Source organism: Salvelinus fontinalis, chromosome 14, assembly GCF_029448725.1.
Source record: "Salvelinus fontinalis isolate EN_2023a chromosome 14, ASM2944872v1, whole genome shotgun sequence".
In the NCBI taxonomy this organism is placed as follows: Eukaryota; Metazoa; Chordata; class Actinopteri; order Salmoniformes; family Salmonidae; genus Salvelinus; species Salvelinus fontinalis.
Genome location: NC_074678.1, coordinates 43047012 through 43066922, shown reverse-complemented (window position 1 = coordinate 43066922; position 19911 = coordinate 43047012). Strand labels below are relative to the sequence as shown.

The following is a 19911-nucleotide window of genomic DNA, read 5'->3' as shown; positions in this document are numbered from 1 at the left end:
GTTGTGGGCCAAGGGCAGGTAGGAGACCTGCGCCCACTTCCCAGGCTAACCGTGGAGAGCGGGAGTACGGGCAGACACCGTGTTACGCAGTAGAGCGCACGGTGTCTCCTGTACGTGTGCATAGCCCAGTGCGGGTTATTCCACCTCCCCGCACTGGTAGGGCTAGATTGGGCATTGAGCCAGGTGTCATGAGGCCGGCTCAACGCGTCTGGTCTCCAGTGCGTCTCCTCGGGCCGGCATACATGGCACCTGCCTTACGCATGGTTTCCCCGGTTCGCCTGCATAGCCCAGTGCGGGCTATTCCACCTCGCCGCACTGGCAGGGCGACCGGGAGCATTCAACCAGGTAAGGTTGGGCAGGCTCAATGCTCAAGAGAGCCAGTACGCCTGCACGGTCCGGTATTTCCGGCGCCACCTCCCCGCCCCAGCCTAGTACCTACAGTGCCTATATTACGCACTAGGCTACCAGTGCATTTCCAGAGCCCTGTTCCTCCTCCACGCACTCTCCCTATAGTGCGTGTATCCAGTTCGGTGCCTCCAGTTCCGGCCCCACACACTAAGCCACCTGTGCGTCTCCCAAGTCCTGTACACACTGTCACTTCTCCCCGTACTAGTCCTGAGGTGCGTGCCCTCAGCCAGGTGCCACCAGTGCCGGTACCACGCACCAGGTATAGAGTACGCTTTGAGAGTTCAGTGTGCCCTGTCTCTGCTCCCCGCACTAGTAGGAAGGTGCTTATCATTAGCACGGTGCCTCCAGTTCCGGCACCACGCACCAGGTCTACAGTGCGCCATATCCGGCCAGAGCCATCCGTCTCCCCAGCGCCATCTGAGCCATCCGTCTCCCCAGCGCCATCTGAGCCATCCGTCTCCCCAGCGCCATCTGAGCCATCCGTCTCCCCAGCGCCATCTGAGCCATCTGTCTCCTCAGCGCCATCTGAGCCATCCGTCTCCCCAGCGCCATCTGAGCCATCCGTCTGCCAGGAGCCTGCAAAGCCGCCCGTCTGCCATGAGCCTGCAAAGCCGCCCGTCTGCCATGAGCCTACAGAGCCGTCAGCCAGACAGGAGCCGCTAGAGCCATCAGCCAGACAGGAGCCGCTAGAGCCGTCAGCCAGACAGGATCTGCCAGAGCCGCCAACCAGACAGGATCTGCCAGAGCCGCCAACCAGACAGGATCTGCCAGAGCCGCCAACCAGACAGGATCTGCCAGAGCCGCCAACCAGACAGGATCTGCCAGAGCCGCTAACCAGACAGGATCTGCCAGAGCCGCCAGCGAGCCATGAGCAGCCAGAGCCGTCAGTGAGCCATGAGCAGCCAGAGCCGTCAGTGAGCCATGAGCAGCCAGAGCCGTCAAAGAGCCATGAGCAGCCAGAGCCGTCAGGGAGCCATGAGCAGCCAGAGCCGTCAGAGAGCCATGAGCAGCCAGAGCCGTCAGAGCGCCATGAGCGTCGTGAGCCGTCAGCCTGCCATGAGCGTCGAGAGCCGTCAGCCTGCCATGAGCGTCGAGAGCCGTCAGCCTGCCATGAGCGTCGAGAGCCGTCAGCCTGCCATGAGCGTCGAGAGCCGTCAGCCTGCCATGAGCGTAGAGAGCCGTCAGTCTGCCATGAGCGTCGAGAGCCGTCAGCCAGCATGGACCTGCCAGAGCCGTCCAAACAGGACCTGCCAGAGTCCTTCAGCCGGGATCTGCCCCTTGTCCCGGTGTTGCCCCTTGTCCCGGTGCTGCCCCTTGTCCCGGTGCTGCCCCTTGTCCCGGTGCTGCCCCTTATTCCAGTGATGGTCCTTATCCTGGTGCTGCCCCTTGTTTTTGTGCTGCCCCTTGTCCCGGTGCTACCCCTTGTCCCGGTGCTGCCCCTTGTTCCGGTGCTAGCTGATTATTTAGGGGAAGGTAATGTTTGGGTGGTCAGTGGTAGGGGTAGACAGAAGAGGGGAGTGACTATGGTGGTATGGGGACAGCGTCCGGAACCGGAACCACCACCGTGGTCAACTGCCCACCCGGACCCTCCCCTGGACTTTGTGCTGGTGCGCCCGGCGTTCGCACCTTGGGGGGGGGGTACTGTAACAGTCCTGACCTATTTATGTTAGTTTTTATGTGTTTTTGGTCAGGGCATGTGTTTTGGGTGGGCAGTCTATGTTACCTGTTTCTATGTTGGTTTCGGTTTGCCTGGTATGGCTCTTGATTAGAGGCAGGTGGTTTGCATTTTCCTCTAATCAAGAGTCATATTTAGGTAGGGCATTATCACTGTGTGTTTGTGGGTGATTGTCTCCTGTGATGTCTTCGTGTTGTTTCGATGTATTCACTTTTGGAGCTGTTTGGCTGTTCGTATGTTTCGATGTCCGTTCCTGTTCGTGAGTTTACGTTTGTCTATGTAAGTTTATGTTCAGGTTGCGTCAACGTCGTTTTGTTATTTTGTAAGTTTTGAAAGTGTTTTGTTTTGTTTAGTCTACGTCGTATTTGTAATAAAAATTGCTTATTTCCCTGACTCCGCATTTTGGTCCGAAGATCCTTCTCTCCTCACCTCATCTGAGGATGAGGAGAGCGACAGCTATAACAGATATGCATAAAAATGTACTTCATAATAAGATAATACATCAGTGCATTATCACTTATCTACTTACAACATATTTGGCTGGACAGCTAATAAACTTTAAATACATTTTCTCAGTTTCACTGTTTGTGTAGTTACTGCTCTTTGCCTTTGTATGGCAGAGCGGATACCTGCAGTCACAACACAGTGGAACAAAGCCAACGTGCAGTAACTTCAGTTACTGCTGTTTGCCTTGGTTTTTAGTTATTGCACATTTTACACTCTATTTTCTCTGAACATAATTGAACAAATTGAACATAATTGAACCAGGACACTTTATCACAAGATAAAACAGATATTATAAAGCCTGATTTCAGTCTGAAAAATGTAGTTACTGCGTTTTGCCTTTGTAGGGCAGAGTACTGGTCTTGTCTTTTTAGAAATCAGAAAGGGCACTTTGAATACGGGATTTTAGAATCTCTAAAAAGACCAGACCAGTACTTCCTGGAAAAGTGTGATATCAGCATCTTTCAGTGGCCTCATTCACTCAGATGTTTCCATCCTCACACAGACAGCTCCCACTTCCCTACCAGATTCAGAAAAGTGCTGAACCTGCTAATGTTTCAGAAACACTGGGCAGTGCTTTTCTAGGCGAACCATGTTAACTACCTACTCCATTTTATATTACTGAATAGGGAAAGCAGCCACTGTTTCCTTCAGTGCTACTCTCCTACCAGGTCATATCACAGGGCCAGGATTATGCGCCTACTGTAATCATTTACAATGTGTAACAATCCCAGGAGTCAACTGCCAGGAATAAAAGTGATTCATTTAAGCGAGGATATCAGTGTGATAACAATGCCCCATGATGCCTTGAAATTAGACAGTTAGTGAGTCAGAAGGTAGGTACCAGTGGTGTAAATGAACTAAGTAAAAATACTTTGAACTATTACTTAAGTAGTTTTATTTGGGTATCTATACTTTACTATTTATATTTTTTACAACATTTACTCCACTACGTTTCTAAAGAAAATATGTACTTTTTACTCACATACATTTTTCCTGACACCCAAAAGTACTCGTTAAATTTTGAATGCCTAGGCAGGACAGCAATATGGTCTAATTTACGCACCTATCAATATAACGCGTTGTCATCCCTACTGCCTCTGAACTCACTAAACACAAATACTGCGTTTGTAAATTATGTCTGAGTGTTGGAGTGTGCCCCTGGCTGTCCATAAATGAATAAAATGTGTATTCTGGGTTGCTTAACATAAGGAATTTGATGTATAGCATTTACTTTCACTTTTTACTTCGACTCAAGTATGACAATTAATTACTTTTTCCACCACTCTACTTAAGTACATTTAAAACCAGATACTTTTAGACTTTTACTCAGGTAGTATTTTACTGGGGGACTTGAACTTTTACTTGAGTCACTTTCTATTAAGGTATCTTTACTTTTACTTTTAAGTATGACAATTGAGTACTTTTTCCACCACTGGTAGGTGCGTGCATCGACCAATACAAGTCGAAGTGTAGCCGAACATTATAGTAATTTCTAAAGAGATGTGCAATTTTTGCTCCTTTCAAAACTGGTAGACCTAGTTGTTTATTTAATTCTAGAATATATTTTAAAAGTATCTGTTTTTAAAATGAATGAGAGTGCCTCTCCTTTGAAACAGTTACTATGTCACACAGGCCAAATGGATGCTGGGTAGCCATGTACAGTACAGACTATAGAGGTCAGCCATGGTGTACCCTGGTTCATACCACAGGGCTTTGGCTGCAGCGCAACCAAAGACCCAAATAAATCCATAAAAGCACACTCCTCCTCTCATAGTTGTACAGTCAGGATCCATGCGGAAAAAAGAGGGAGAAGTTTATAAAACCTCTGGCTTCTTACACACCCAAAATACATCAAAGCCGGCCATAGAGGAAAGAAGTTGGGGCGGTGTGTACTTTAAGAGTTAGAACGGTCAGTCAAAGAGTAAATTGATGCTTCTGCTAACTCAGCTATCATTATTCTGACAAGTAGAAGTTCACAAGGCTAGAGAGACAGTGATGGACAGCCAAATGAAATAAGGGGAGGAAAGAGGAACAGCTTCAAAAGATACGTCATTCTAGTCCCTTTTTGAGTCCAATGTTCCATCCAGAGCCACCTGCTCTGTCTCTCACTCGCTTTAACACTTCAAAAGCTCCCTTTGTGCTGAGTAAGGTCCATAACAGTGGCCAGTGGTTGGCCTCGGTCAGTGACAGAATACGGTCAAAGTGACAGAATGCAGTCCCAATCTGTGTCACCCGTGTGAAGCTGAATCCGTTTTGAGAAAAAAAACACTAGTTTTCCCGGTTTTCCTTTTCCCACAGCCAACATGACCAGGGGTGTCAAAAGACCTCTTCAAAATGGAAGAACAGTTCAGTTCCTCTCCCCATATAAAGGAATCTACTTTGATTCACAAACCAAGAGTTGCTTTGCAACCGGACAGAGGTTAGAAATAAAAATACAAATACGGGGTCAAGATGAGACAGAAATATCTCTACAAGCTTGGGGAATTGGCATACAGTGCCTTCAGAAAATATTCACACCCCTTGACTTTTTAGAAATGCTGTTGTTTTACAACCTGAATTTAAAATGTATAAAATGTGGACTTTTGGTCACTGGCCTACCCACAATACCCCATTATTTCAAAGTGGAATTATGTTAAGAAATGAAAAGCTGAAATGTCTCGATTAAATTATTCAATCCATTTGAAAATAGGCAAGCCTAAATAAGTTCAGGAGTAAAAATGTGCTTAACAAATCACATAATAAGTTGCATGGACTCACTCTATGTGCAATAATGGTGTTTAACATGATTTTTGAATGACTACCTCATCTCTATACCCGACACATACAATTACAGTATGTATAAGATCCTTCAACCGAGCAGTGAATTTCAAAAACAGATTCAACCACAAAGACCAGAGAGGTTTTCCAATGCCTCGTAAAGAAAGGCACCTATTGGTAGATGGGTAAAAAGAAAAGCATACATTGAATATCCCTTTGAGCATGGTGAAGTAATTAATTACACTTTGGTTGGTGCAGCCATACACCCAGTCACTACGACGATACAGGCGTTCTTCCAAACTCAGTTGCTGGAGAGGAAGGAAACCGCTTAGGGGTTTCACCATGAGGCCAATGGTGACTTTAAAACAGTTACAGAGTTTAATGGCTGTGAGAGGAAAAAACTGAGAATGGATCAAAAACATTGTAATTACTCCACAATACTAACCTAATTGACAGAGTGAAAAGAAGGAAGCCTGTAGAGAATACAAATATTCCAAAACATGTATCCTGTTTGCAACAAGGCACTAAAATAATACTGCAAAGAATGTGGCAAAGCAATTAACTTTTGGTCCTGAATACAAAGTGTTATGTTTGGAGCAAATCCAATACAACACATTACTGAGTACCACACTCCATATTTTCTAGCCTAGTGGTGGCTGCATCATGTTATGGATATGCTTATAATTGTTAAGGATAGGGGATATTTTCTGGATAAAAAATACATGGAATGGAGCTAAGCACAGGCAAAATCCTAGAGGAAAACCTGGTTCAGTCTACTTTCCACCAGACACTGGGAGATGAACTTACCTTTCAGCAGAACAATAACCTAATACACAAGGCTAAATCTACAATGGAGTTGCTTACCAATAAGACAGTAAATGTTCCTGAGTGGCCAAGTTACAGTTTTGACTTAAATCTACTTGAAAATCTATGGCAAGACCTGAAAAGTGTTGTCTAGCAATGATCAACAACCAATTTGACAGAGCTTAAAGAATTTTGAAAATAATAATCGGCAATTGTTGCACAATCCAGGTGTGGAAATCTCTCAAGAGACTTACCCAGAAAGACTCACAGCTGTAATCGCAGCCAAAGGTGCTTCTACAAAGTATTGACTCAGGGGTGTGAATATTAATTTCCATACATTTGCCAAAAATGGTCATTATGGGGTATTGTGTGTAGATGGGTGAGAAAAATTGTTACAGCCAAATGTGGAATAAGTCAAGGTGTACGAATACTTTCTGCAGGCACTGTAACACTGCCAGGCCATGCCTGTGGGACACACAGGGCAGAGCGAGAGGCTTGCATTTTCTAATGTATTATTTTTCATCTGAACACAAAAGCCTGAGATCCTTGAGGAATTTCCGCCTCTCTGACAGACAAAGAGGACGGCTTGGTGCCCACTCTGAGAGCCATGTGGAGGAAAACACAAAGCATCTGTTGATCGGAAGTGGCACCGTGTTTCCCCCTACGTGTTGTTTTCTGTCCCACACAGGTGGGGCCCTCAAGAAAAGATGCACTTCTGATACCAAAATCCTTCATGGAAACCAACTGAGGCCAAATCATTTTCATTAGGAAGGCAATAGACATCGGTGGTCAGGATTTATGGTCTCAGTACAGTGACAATAGTGCCAGTATATGAGTCAGGGAGTAGTTGCTTACTCATTTGTCGCTCTCCGTAGCTGATGGCTTCGGCGAGGGGACTCCACCCTTGAGCATTCTTCACCTTCACTGGTGCATTGTGGGCCAGCAGCAGATGGGCACACTCTGTGGGAAAAAGAGACAAGAAGAAACAATAATTGACTTATTACAGAGAGAGAGACAGAGCTAGTGGGAAAGAGCACTGCCTTGTTGGTTAATTGACAATTTGTCAATGGTTAATCTGATTTGCGCTGCTACATGGCCCAGTGTGGACCGACTAGAGGGGACAAGGGTCAAGCATGGAAAATGGAAAATTATTAACCTCCAAAATCTTTAACAACTGTGTTATGTGTAACGGTTTCTTCATAGCCTGAAGCCTGAAACGAGCAAATAATGACAAGTCAACAGTACACCATGTTTCTCACCAAAAACGTCCCACCAGCCTTCTCCTGTGAAGTATTTCATTCAAACTCCACTGAGCTTTCCCATGAAACAGACAAAAGAGGCCCTGAAAGCTAATTTTATCTCCAACCTGACACCATGCCCATGTCGGAACAAGCTCTAATTTAGACTTTTAACTTCCCTTCTCCAGGGAAAGCTTCCAGAAATTGAATTTTGCAATAAAGTGTTGTGTATGCTTCACTTCAAATATAGTTATCTTCAAATTCATATATTTACTGACAAAATGCAACATTTTGGTCACATAGACCTTCGAAAAGGCCTCATAGGATTGTATCTGAAGTCTTAGCCATCCCAATCCGACTATTTCATTCTGATTTTACAAAGGGAATGTACTGTCATACCTTCCACTGTGAGGCTCTCTCTTTCTGTGTACTAGGTTTTCATGTCAAATAATAAAGGAGACAAATGCTTTGTAGCAGTAGAGAATCATTCATCTAAACCTGAGAATAGTGGAGGGTCAGATAGGGAGGAAGAATGGGATGGAAATAGAAGGGTCGTTCCACGAAATGAGTCTGTTTTGAGTCCTTTTGGTATTTTAAGTAGAAATTGTGCACCAATATTGGATTTTAAAAGCCTGTATATTAAATGAAGTGCTATTTAATATAGAGACCCCATGGACAATTCAATGCATCATGTTTTATATTAATAAAGACTTGGTAATGTATCAGAATTCAGCATGTCCCTCTGTGCAGTCTTTGTGACTTCTTGGAAGAGTTTAACCCACTTAACCCCAAAGTTTTTCCAAGTTTTCACCATCACTGTAAAGCCCTAGTTATTTTGTTGTTTCGACAAAGTCATTTCTGAAGATCAAAATAGATGGCCTACACATACAGAGGCAGAGAGGTGCTGTTTTGCTCGCTCGGATGCTATCTCCGGTGAGATACATTCAGCCTATTGAAGGAAATTTATGAAACACAGAGACGAAAGATAAATTATTTCAAATATTTAAAAAAAAACATTTTTCTTGCTAATTTTTGGGCGGAAGTCTTGGCATCCATGAATACACGCCACCAGTGAAACTATTCATTTTTTATTCTAATTATCAAAATAAACATTGCACATCTAATAGTCAAATCATAGCGTAAAAGCAAGTGAGTTCTACTCTTTTTGGCCATTTTCTGGTGGCAAATTGAGTGGGTCGAACAAAACACCTCAATCCTGTTACCCATAGATAGACATGCTAGAAATGTTTTAACATTTTTGTGAAGCTTGCATTCAATTGCCCTTCCTTGTTGCACACAAGGGTCCACTCGCCCTGTCAAAGGGGATTTATGGCTGATTTAAGATGAACTTGTCAGCACTGTTACAGTCAACCCTGCTACTTTATTTGGCACTTAAAGGGGAATAATTGCATATTTCGGACATTTGTCTAAGTGCCTTGTAACGGATGTCTATTTCTTCCTCCTCCTCAGACGAGGAGAGGCGAGAAGGATCGGAGGACCAATGTGCAGAGTGGTAAGTTTCCATGATTTTAATATCCACGAAAACAAGACACAATACAAAATAACAAACAAACTAACCGTAACAGTCCCGTGTGGCACAAACACTGACACAGGAAACAAACACCCACAAACCAAACGTGAAACCCCGGCTGCCTAAGTATGATTCTCAATCAGGGACAACGATTGACAGCTGCCTCTAATTGAGAATCATACCAGGCCGAACACAAAACCCCAACATAGAAAAACACACATAGACAACCCACCCCAACTCACGCCCTGACCATACTAAATACAAAACAAGGGAAATAAGGTCAGGAACGTGACATGCCTAAACCTTCTTGACTTACTATTGGACAGTCTATCACAGTGCGCACCTCTGTCACTCAGAGAGAGCAGAGGCAGAGCTGGAGCTAGCTATGTGCCCCTCTCCCCCTTATAGCTTTTGAGCAATATATTCAAACATTAGAACAAAAAAACAGTAACACCACTTAGGAGATAAAGATTGCGAGTACAGTGTTTCTGATCAGATCGACAATTATCTTTTAATGTATTTGTGTGTCTACAATGCGATCTTTAGCGGACAGCATTTCTGCTTGGTTTCCAGATAAATGCATTGAAAGAGAGAAATGAAACGGGCTACGACCAACGACTGATGATGCTTCTGACAATATAGTAAAAGGCATGTTGTGTTGGGTGATGTGCTAAAGTCTGATGTATTTTGAAAACTTCCTAGTGTGTTGTGTTTATGAGGAGTTCCCCTTGTGTGTGTGTTGTCGTATGAGCACTAAGCCTATGGCCTGCTGTTTCCTCCTTGCTTGGCACAGATCTCATAAAAGTTCAAATTGCGACATTTATCACATAAAATGTATATGCCATATCTCACAATCGATTGGGCTTCCAGAATTTAGTACGATCGCTGTGACAACATTTTTCAGTAGATTTGCATTATTCCACAAAGTTCTATCTAGAGTTGCAGTAACATAACCTTATGACATAGCAGGCTCTAGCTCTGCTTGCACTCTCCCTGAGTGAGAGAGGTGCACACTGTGACAGACAGTCCAACAATGAGTCAAAGAGGTTTAGGCACAGACAAATTTCCGGAATTTATTCCCCTTTAATAGGCACTTACTATAATACATTCTTTATTTAACCTCTTAAAATGGGAAAACATGTTTTTTATTAAGTTGAATGTGTTCGTCGTGAAAAATGTTAAAATTAAGTGAATGTTTTTTTTACCAAGTCGAACTACCCAAAAGGGACTCATTTTGTGGGATGACCCAGAACTGTTCTGTTAAACAACATGACCTCATGCATTCATACAGGCTTATAACTTATAACTTGCCGTTGAAATAACATGGAAACAATGTTGATTCAACCAGTTTTTGCCCAGCGGGATGATGTCTGTAGGAAATTTGATTTTTGATCTCTGGCTTGACCAGAACATATCCTAGGCCAGGAAGTAAACATGTGTACTCTGATGGGACAATACAACAGCCCAAACCCGCAGGCCTTGCCTATATTTATACAGGAAGCAGCACAGCAGCATGTGAATAACATAAGTTCTCTACTTCCTGGGTTGGGTAATTTGTCAACAACAATAGAGAGAGAAAATGGAGCCCGTTGTTCTGACTGTCAATATAGCAGTGACATCTTAATTCAAATGGTGGCTTCCATGCAACTATGTTTTTTGGCTAATGCCATTTATAGCACCAAACAAGCAGGTCAAATGCGGAAATTGTCAACAATCCGCTGAATGGAAAATATATAGGCCAGGTGTTTCATGGGCAGGAACTGGGACTTTCATCACTCCTTGTTTGGCAACCTGTTACAATGGATGACTCTAATCATTGAAGAAAAAACACATGGATGCTCTTCTGTGTGGAACAATAATGCGTTTCGTTATCCTGTTCACGTGTGTCAACCAGACAGCCCTGTTACCAAACTAATCGAACCCAAGTTTAATCTCTTTCAATCAAGTCTAAACGTATTGTTCTGCCTAGTTACTCTGCCAAACGTCACAGAAAATGCCCAAGACATTCCTCCCTTAGTCATGAGAATGGGAAATTCTCCTCCTCGGCACAACCGTCAAGCACACAGTTTGTATTTCTGGAGGTTGTGTCTTCCACACAATTTATATATATTTTTTAATCAAATGTAACCTTTTTTTAACTAGGCAAGTCAGTTAAGAACAAATTCTTATTTACAATGACGGCCTACCACGGCCAAACCCAGACGATGACAATGAGATGGCAGAAAAAAACCACTCTCTGTTCATGAGAAAATCGTACTGATGCACTCACAGCGAATGCCTCTGATCTACAGGTAATTGCCAAAATAAAGGAAATGGCAACATAAAGTGTCTTAATAGGACATAGATTCTACAACTGTCTGGAATTCTACTGGAGGGATGCGACACCATTCTTCCACAAGAAATTCCATCACTTGGTGTTTTGTTGGTGGTGGTGGAAAACACTGTCTCAGGCACCACTCCAGAATCTCCCATAAGTGTTCAATTGGGTTGAGATCTGGTGATGGCCATGGCATATGGTTTACATCGTTTGCATGCTCATCAAACCATTCTGTGATCACTCATGCTCTGTGGATGGAGGCATTGTCATCCTATGGGTTCCTTGCCACTCCTTGTCATTGCCATGAGATTGAGGAAAGCAGAGGGGTCGATCCTAATTCGATAACCCTCACAATGTATCCTCCAATCACAACAATTATCAAAATATTGGAACTCCATAACTTTTTTTCTACCCACAGAACAGTTGGTATCTGGTTGCTAAGCACACATTAAGCACACATTTTTTTGTTTGTCTCGACAAACCAGTCAGTCAAAAGATGCTAGCTGACGTCTTAATTAGTGGTGCACGACTCCAGGATTCTTGGAGTAGACTCCGACTCCTGTGGTTGGAGTTGCTAGCTCGCTCTTTCTTTGCTGTGAAAGATGCGAGAGTTTGTGTTCTCAAAGTAGACTACAGCAACTAGTTTCCTCCGTTGAAAAAATACTGAATCTTAGGAGAAGGTTGACACCCAGAAATGGGAGTCGAAGGGCAAGGAGTTGAAGAATCGATTATTTTGAAGTAGACTCCCCACCACTTGTCTACATTCTCAAACAAAATACATACTGCAATTCCAACCACAAAACCTCTTTGCTTTGATTTTAAGCCTCAAAATACATTAGCTTGCCTAGCTAATAGCTAAATGTTTGTTTTTGAGGTGCCACATGTTGTAATGAAAAATATGAATGCTATTTTCAACAACCATTGAGCAACTCCACTGTAAATCCAGCTGCATATTGTTCATTGAGATTGCCGAAAGGCCAGTCTCTTTGGCAATGACATGGAGTGGCAGGGAGTGGAATGTTAGCCAAAAAGATTGGTACCCAGACTAGAGAAATTCAAACCCCTGCTGGATCAAGATCCCTGTTCCCAAAATTGTTTGGTGCATCAAAAAGAAAAAGTTTGGCGCCGACAGAGAGAGAGACGCCTCGCTTCGCGTTCTTAGGAAACAATGCAGTATTTCGTTTTTTTACGTATTATTTCTTACACTGTTACCCCAGGAAATCTTAAGCCTTATTACATACAGCCTGGAGGAACTATTGGATATAAGAGCAACATCAACTTACCAACATTACAACCAGGAATACGACTTTCCCGAAGCGGTTCTTCTGTTTGGACCACCACCCAGGACAATGGATCGGATCCCAGTAGGCAACCCAAAACAACGGCGCCGCAGAAGGGGCAGACGGAGCGGTCTTCTGGTCAGGCTCCGTAGACGGGCACACCGCCCACCGCTCCGGAGAATACTATTCACCAATGTCCAGTCTCTTGACAACAAGGTATATGAAATTCGAGCAAGGGTTGCCTTGCGGCGGGAATAGCTATACAAACAGTATAGTGTTTGTATAGCTATTCCCTCCGCAAGGCAATCAAGCAAGCTAAGCGTCAGTATAGAGACAAAGTAGAGTCGCAATTCAACGGCTCAGACAAGAGACGTATGTGGCAGGGTCTACAGTCAATCACGTACTACAAAAAGAAAACCAGCCCCGTCGCGTACACTGATGTCTTGCTCCCAGACAAACAAAACAACTTCTTTGCTCGCTTTGAGGACAATACAGTACCACGGACACGGCCCACTACCAAAACATGCAGGCTCTCCTTCACCGCAGCCAACGTGAGTAAAACATTTAAACGTGTTAACCCTTGCAAGGCTGCCGGCCTAGACAGCATCCCTAGCCGCGTCCTCAGAGCATGCGCTGACCAGCTGGCTGGTGTGTTTACGGACATTTTCAATCAATCCCTATTCCAATCTGCTGTTCCCACATGCTTCAAGAGGGCCACCATTGTTCCTGTTCCCAAGAAAGCTAAGGTAACAGAGCTAAACAACTATCGCCCCGTAGCACTCACTTCCGTCATCATGAAGTGCTTTGAGAGACTAGTCAAGGATCATATCACCTCCACCCTACCTGACACCCTAGACCCACTCCAATTTGCTTACCGCCCCATCAGGTCCACAGACGACGCAATCGCCATCACACTGCACACTGCCCTAACCCATCTGGACAAGAGGATTACCTATGTAAGAATGCTGTTCATCGATTACAGCTCAGCATTTAACACCATATTACCCTCCAAATTCGTCATTAAGCTCGAGACCCTGGGTCTCAACCCCGCCCTGTGCAACTGGGTCCTGGTCTTTCTGACGGGCCGCCCCCAGGTGGTGAGGGTAGGAAACAACATCTCCACCCCTCTGATCCTCAACACTGGGGCCCCACAAGGGTGTGTTCTCAGCCCTCTCCTGTACTCCCTGTTCACTCATGACTGCGTGGCCATGCACTCCTCCAACTCAGTCATCAAGTTTGCAGACGACACTACAGTGGTAGGCTTGATTACCAACAACGACGAGACGGCCTACAGGGAAGAGGTGAGGGCCCTCGGAGTGTGGTGTCAGGAAAATAACCTCACACTCATCGTCAACAAAACAAAGGAGATGATCGTGGACTTCAGGAAACAGCAGAGGGAGCACCCCCCTATCCACATCGACGGGACAATAGTGGAGAAGATGGAAAGTTTTAAGATCCTCAAAGTTTATTTTTTATTGTATTTTTATTTCACCTTTATTTAAACAGGTAGGCTAGTTGAGAACAAGTTCTCATTTGCAACTGCGACCTGGCCAAGATAAAGCATAGCAATTCGACACATAAAACAACACAGAGTTACACATGGAATAAACAAAACATACAGTCAATAATACAGTAGAAAAATAAGTATATATACAATGTGAGCAAATGAGGTGAGATAACGGAGGTAAAGGCAAAAAAAGGCCATGGTGGCGAGGTAAATACAATATAGCAAGTAAAACACTGGAATGGTAGATTTGCAGTGGAAGAATGTGCAAAGTAGAAATAGAAATAATGGGGTGCAAAGGAGCAAAATAAATAAATACAGTAGGGGAAGTGGTAGTTGTTTGGGCTAAATTATAGATGGGCTATGTACAGGTGCAGTAATCTGTGAGCTGCTCTGACAGCTGGTGCTTAAAGCTAGTGAGGGAGATAAGTGTTTCCAGCTTCAGAGATTTTTGCAGTTCGTTCCAGTCATTGGCAGCAGAGAACTGGAAGGAAAGACGACCAAAGGAGGAATTGGCTTTGGGGGTGAATAGTGAGATATACCTGCTGGAGCGCATGCTACGAGTGGGTGCTGCTATGGTGACCAGTGAGCTGAGATAAGGCGGGGCTTTACCTAGCAGAGACTTGTAGATAACCTGTAGCCAGTGGGTTTGGCGACGAGTATGAAGCGATGGCCAACCAACGAGAGCGTACAGGTCGCAACGATGGGTAGTGTATGGGGCTTTGGTGACAAAACGGATGGCACTGTGATAGACTGCATCCAGTTTGTTGAGTAGAGTGTTGGAGGCTATTTTATAGATGACATCACCGAAGTCGAGGATCGGTAGGATGGTCAGTTTTACAAGGGTATGTTTGGCAGCATGAGTTGCGATATAGGATGGCGATTCTAGATTCAATTTTGGATTTTAGATGCTTAATGTGAGTCTGGAAGGAGAGTTTACAGTCTAACCAGACACCTAGGTATTTGTAGTTGTCCACGTATTCTAAGTCAGAGCTGTCCAGAGTAGTGATGCTGGACGGGTGAGCAGGTGCTGGCAGTGATCGGTTGAATAGCATGCATTTAGTTTTACTTGCGTTTAAAAGCAGTTGGAGGCGGAAGGAGAGTTGTATGGCATTGAAGCTCGTCTGGTGGTTAGTTAACACAGTGTCCAAAGAGGGGCCAGAAGTATACAGAATGGTGTCGTCTGCGTAGAGGTGTATCAGAGAATCACCAGCAGCAAGAGCAACATCATTGATGTATACAGAGAAGAGAGTCAGCCCGAGAATTGAACCCTGTGGCACCCCCATAGAGACTGCCAGAGGTCCGGACAACAGGCCCTCCGATTTGACACACTGAACTCTATCAGAGAAGTAGTTGGTAAACCAGGCGAGGCAATCATTTGAGAAACCAGGGCTGTCGAGTCTGCCAATAAGAATGTGGTGATTGACAGAGTCGAAAGCCTTGGCCAGGTCGATGAATACGGCTGCGCAGTAATGTGTCTTATCGATGGTGGTTATGATGTCGTTTAGGACCTTGAGTGTGGCTGAGGTGCACCCATGACCAGCTCTGAAACCAGATTGCATAGCGGAGAAGGTACAGCGGGATTCGAAATGGTCGGTAATCTGTTTGTTAACTTGGCTTTCAAAGACCTTAGAAAGACAGGGTAGGATAGATATAGGTCTGTAGCAGTTTGGGTCTAGAGTGTCACCCCCTTTGAAGAGGTGGATGATCGCGGCAGCTTTCCAATCTTAGGGAATCTCAGACGATACGAAAGAGAGGTTGAACAGGCTAGTAATAGGGGTTGCAACAATTTCGGCAGATAATTTTAGAAAGAGAGGGTCCAGATTGTCTAGCCCGGCTGATTTGTAGGGGTCCAGATTTTGCAGCTCTTTCAGAACATCAGCTATCGGGATTTGGGTGAAGGAGAAATGGTGGGGGCTTTGGCGGGTTGCTGTGGAGGGTGCCTGGCAGTTGACCTGGGTAGGGGTAACCAGATGGAAAGCATGGCCAGTCGTAGAGAAATGCTTCTTGAAATTCTCAATTATAGTGGATTTATCGGTGGTGACAGTGTTTCCTAGCCTCAGAGCAGTGGGCAGCTGGGAGGAGGTGCTCTTCCTCTCCATGGACTTTACAGTGTCCCAGAACTTTTTTGAGTTAGTACTACAGGATGCAAATTTCTGTTTGAAAAAGCTAGCCTTAGCTTTCCTAACTGCCTGTGTATATTTGTTCCTAAATTCCCTGAAAAGTTGCATATCACGGGGGATATTCGATGCTAATGCAGAACGCCACAGGATGATTTTGTGCTGGTCAAGGGCAGACAGGTCTGGAGTGAACCAAGGACTATATCTATTCCTAGTTCTACATTTTTTGAATGGGGCATGCTTATTTAAGATGGTGAGGAAGGCTCTTTTAAAGAATAGCCAGGCATCATCTACTGACGGGATGAGGTCAATGTCATTTCAGGATACCCCGGCCAGGTCGATTTGAAAGGCCTGCTTGCAGAAGTGTTTTAGGGCGCGTTGGACAGTGATGAGGGGTGGTCGTTTGGTCGCAGATCCATTACGGATGCAGGCAATGAGGCAGTGATCGCTGAGATCTTGATTGAAAACAGCAGAGGTGTATTTGGAGGGTGAGTTAGTTAGGATGACATCTATGAGGGTGCCCGTGTTTACGGATTTGGAGTTGTACCTGGTAGGTTCATTGATAATTTGTGTGAGATTGAGGGCATCAAGCTTAGCTTGTAGGATGGCTGGTGTGTTAAGCATGTCCCAGTTTAAGTCACCTAGTAGCACGAGCTCAGAAGATAGATGGGGGGCATTCAATTCACATATGGTATCGAGGGCACAGCTGGGGGCAGAGGGAGGTCTATAGCAAGCGCCAACAGTGAGAGACTTGTTTCTGGAAAGGTGAATTTTTAGAAGTAGAAACTCGAATTGTTTGGGTACAGACCTGGATAGTAATACAGAACTCTGCAGGCTATCTTTCTACTGCAAAACCGCCCCCTTTGGCAGTTCTATCTTGGCGGAAAATGTTATAGTTAGCGATGGAGATTTCAGGGTTTTTGGTGGTTTTCCTAAGCCAGGATTCAGACACGGCTAAGACATCCGGGTTGGCAGAGTGTGCTAAAGCAGTGAGTAAAACAAACTTAGGGAGTAGGCTTCTAATGTTAACATGCATGAAACCAAGGCTTTTATGGTTACAGAGGTCAACAAATGAGAGCACCTGGGGAGTGGGAGTGGGTCTAGGCACTGCAGGACCTGGATTAACCTCTACATCGCCAGAGGAACAGAGGAGAAGTAGGATAAGGGTACGGCTAAAGGCTATAGGAACTGGCCGCCTAGCACGTTCGGAACAGAGAGTAAAAGGAGCAGGTTTCTGGGCTCGATAGCATAGATTCAAGGCATAGTGTACAGACAAAGGTAAGGTAGGATGTGAGTACATTGGAGGTAAACCTAGGCATTGAGTAATGATGAGAGAGATATAGTCTCTAGAGACGTTTAAACCAGGTGATGTCATCGCATATGTAGGAGGTGGAACAACATGGTTGGTTAAGGCATATTGAGCAGGGCTAGAGGCCCTACAGTGAAATAAGACCAAGTGAACATATGGGTCCAGTGAGTTGGTTGGGCTGACTGGGGACACGGCGATTAGCAGGCCGATGCTAGCAAGGCCGATGCTAACAAGCTAACAGTTAGTAGGCTGGGGCTAAACCAGCTAGCAGTTAGCAGACCGGGGCTAGCAAGTTAGCCTTTGGGGGACATCGCGATGGGGGTAAGTCTGTTTTGCCTCTTCGTGCGGTGACGTCGATAGACCAGTCGTGGAATTAGTAGGGTTCCAGGTAGCTCTAGGTAGCTAGCAGGCCTAGCAGGTTAGCAGAATGGGCCTTCAGCGGGCGTACACATCACGGAAAAACTGAAATGGTCCACCCACACAGACAGCATGGTGAAGAAGGTGCAACAGCACCTCTTCAACCTCAGGAGGCTGAAAATTTTGGCTTGTCACCAAAAACACTCTCAAACTTTTACAGATGCACAATCGAGAGCATCCTGTCGGGCTGTATCACCGCCTGGTACGGCAACTCCTTCGCCCACAACAGTAAGGCTCTCCAGAGGGTAGTAAGGTCTGCACAACGCATCACCGGGGGCAAACTACCTGCCCTCCAGGACACCTACACCACCCAATGTCACAGGAAGGCCAAAAAGATCATCAAGGACAACAACCACCCGAGCCACTGCCTGTTCACCACGCTATCATCCAGAAGGCAAGGTCAGTACAGGTGCATCAAAGCTGGGAGACTGAAAAACAGCTTCTATCTCAAGGCCATCAGACTGTTAAACAGCCATCACTAACATTGAGTGGTTTCTGCCAACATATAGACTCAATTTCCTGACCCTTTTATAATTAACATTTGGATGTAATAAATGTATCACTAGTCACTTAAACAATGCCACTTTATATAATGTTTACATACCCTACATTACTCATCTCATATGTATATACTGTACTCTTACCATCTACTGCATCTTGCCTATGTCGTTCGGCCATCGCTCATCCATATATGTATATGTACATATTCTTATTCATTCCTTTACACTTGTGTGTATAAGGTAGTTGTTGTGAAATTGTTAGATTACTTGTTAGAAATTACTGCACGGTCGGAACTAGAAGCACAAACATTTCGCTACACTCGCATTAACATCTGCTAACCATGTGTATGTGACCAATAAAATTGTATTTTATTTTATTTTATTTGAAAACAAATAGTGCCCCTTGTATGCACTTCCAGTAATACCGTATACCCTGGTAAGGTACCGCCCAACCCTATTTCTGGGTCAGCCTATAAGAGCTTTGCACACCTGAATTGTGCAACATTTGCCATTATTCTTTTCAACATTCTTCAAGCTCTGTCAAATTGCGCATTCCTTTTATTTTTTATCCTGAAAACCCCCCAGTCCTTAACAATTACAAGCATAACCATAACATGATGCAGCCACCACTATGCTTGAAAATATGTAGAGTGGTACTCAGTAATGTGTTGTATTGGATTTGCCCCAAACATAACACTTTGAATTCAGGACAAAAAGTAAATTGCTTTGACATATTTTTTTCAGTATTACTTTAGTGCCTTGTGCATGTCTTGGAATATTTTTATTCTGTACATGCTTCCCTCTTTTCACATTGTCAATCAGGTTAGTATTGTGGAGTAACTACAATGTTGTTCATCCAGCCTCAGTTTCTCCTATCACAGCCATTAAACTTTGTAACTATTTTAAAGTCACCATTGGCCTCCTGGTGAAATCCCTGAGCGGTTTCCTTCCTCTCCGGCAACTGAGTTATGAAGGGCGCCTGTATCTTTGTAGTGACTGGGTGTATTGATACACCATCCAAAGTGTAATTAATAACTTTATCATGCTCAAAGGGTATTCAATTTCTGCTTTCTTTCTTTTTACCCATCTACCAATAGGTGCCCACCTTTGTGAGGCATTGGAAAACTTCCCTTGTCTTTGTTGTTGAATCTGTGTTTGAAATTCACTGCTTGACTGAGGAACCTTACAGATAATTGTATGTGTGGCGTACAGAGATGACACAGTCATTCAAAAATCATGTTAAACACTATTATTGCACACAGAGTGAATCCATGCAACTTATGTGACTTGTTAAGCACATTTTTACTCCTGAACTTATTTAGGCTTGCTATAACAAAGGGGTTTGGTACTCATTGACTGAAGACATTTCAGCTTTACATTTTCTATTCATTTGTAAACATTTTGAAATACATAATTCCACTTTGACATTATGGAATATTGTGTGTAGCCCAGGGACAAAAAATCACAATTGTATCAACTGTAACACAATAAAATGTGGAAAAAGTATAATGATGTGAATACTTTCTGAAGACACTGTACTGTAT

General features: G+C 44.3%; 1 protein-coding gene across 1 annotated transcript in view; it reads right to left on the bottom strand.

The window, feature by feature from the left end:
- LOC129810909 (ankyrin repeat domain-containing protein 13C) overlaps positions 1 to 19911 on the bottom strand; it is a 92779-nt gene that overhangs the window by 32776 nt on the left and 40092 nt on the right. The window contains exon 3 of the mRNA XM_055861900.1: positions 7007 to 7111. Within this exon, the coding sequence (XP_055717875.1) occupies positions 7007 to 7111 (105 nt within the window). The remainder of the gene's footprint in view (positions 1 to 7006; positions 7112 to 19911) is intronic.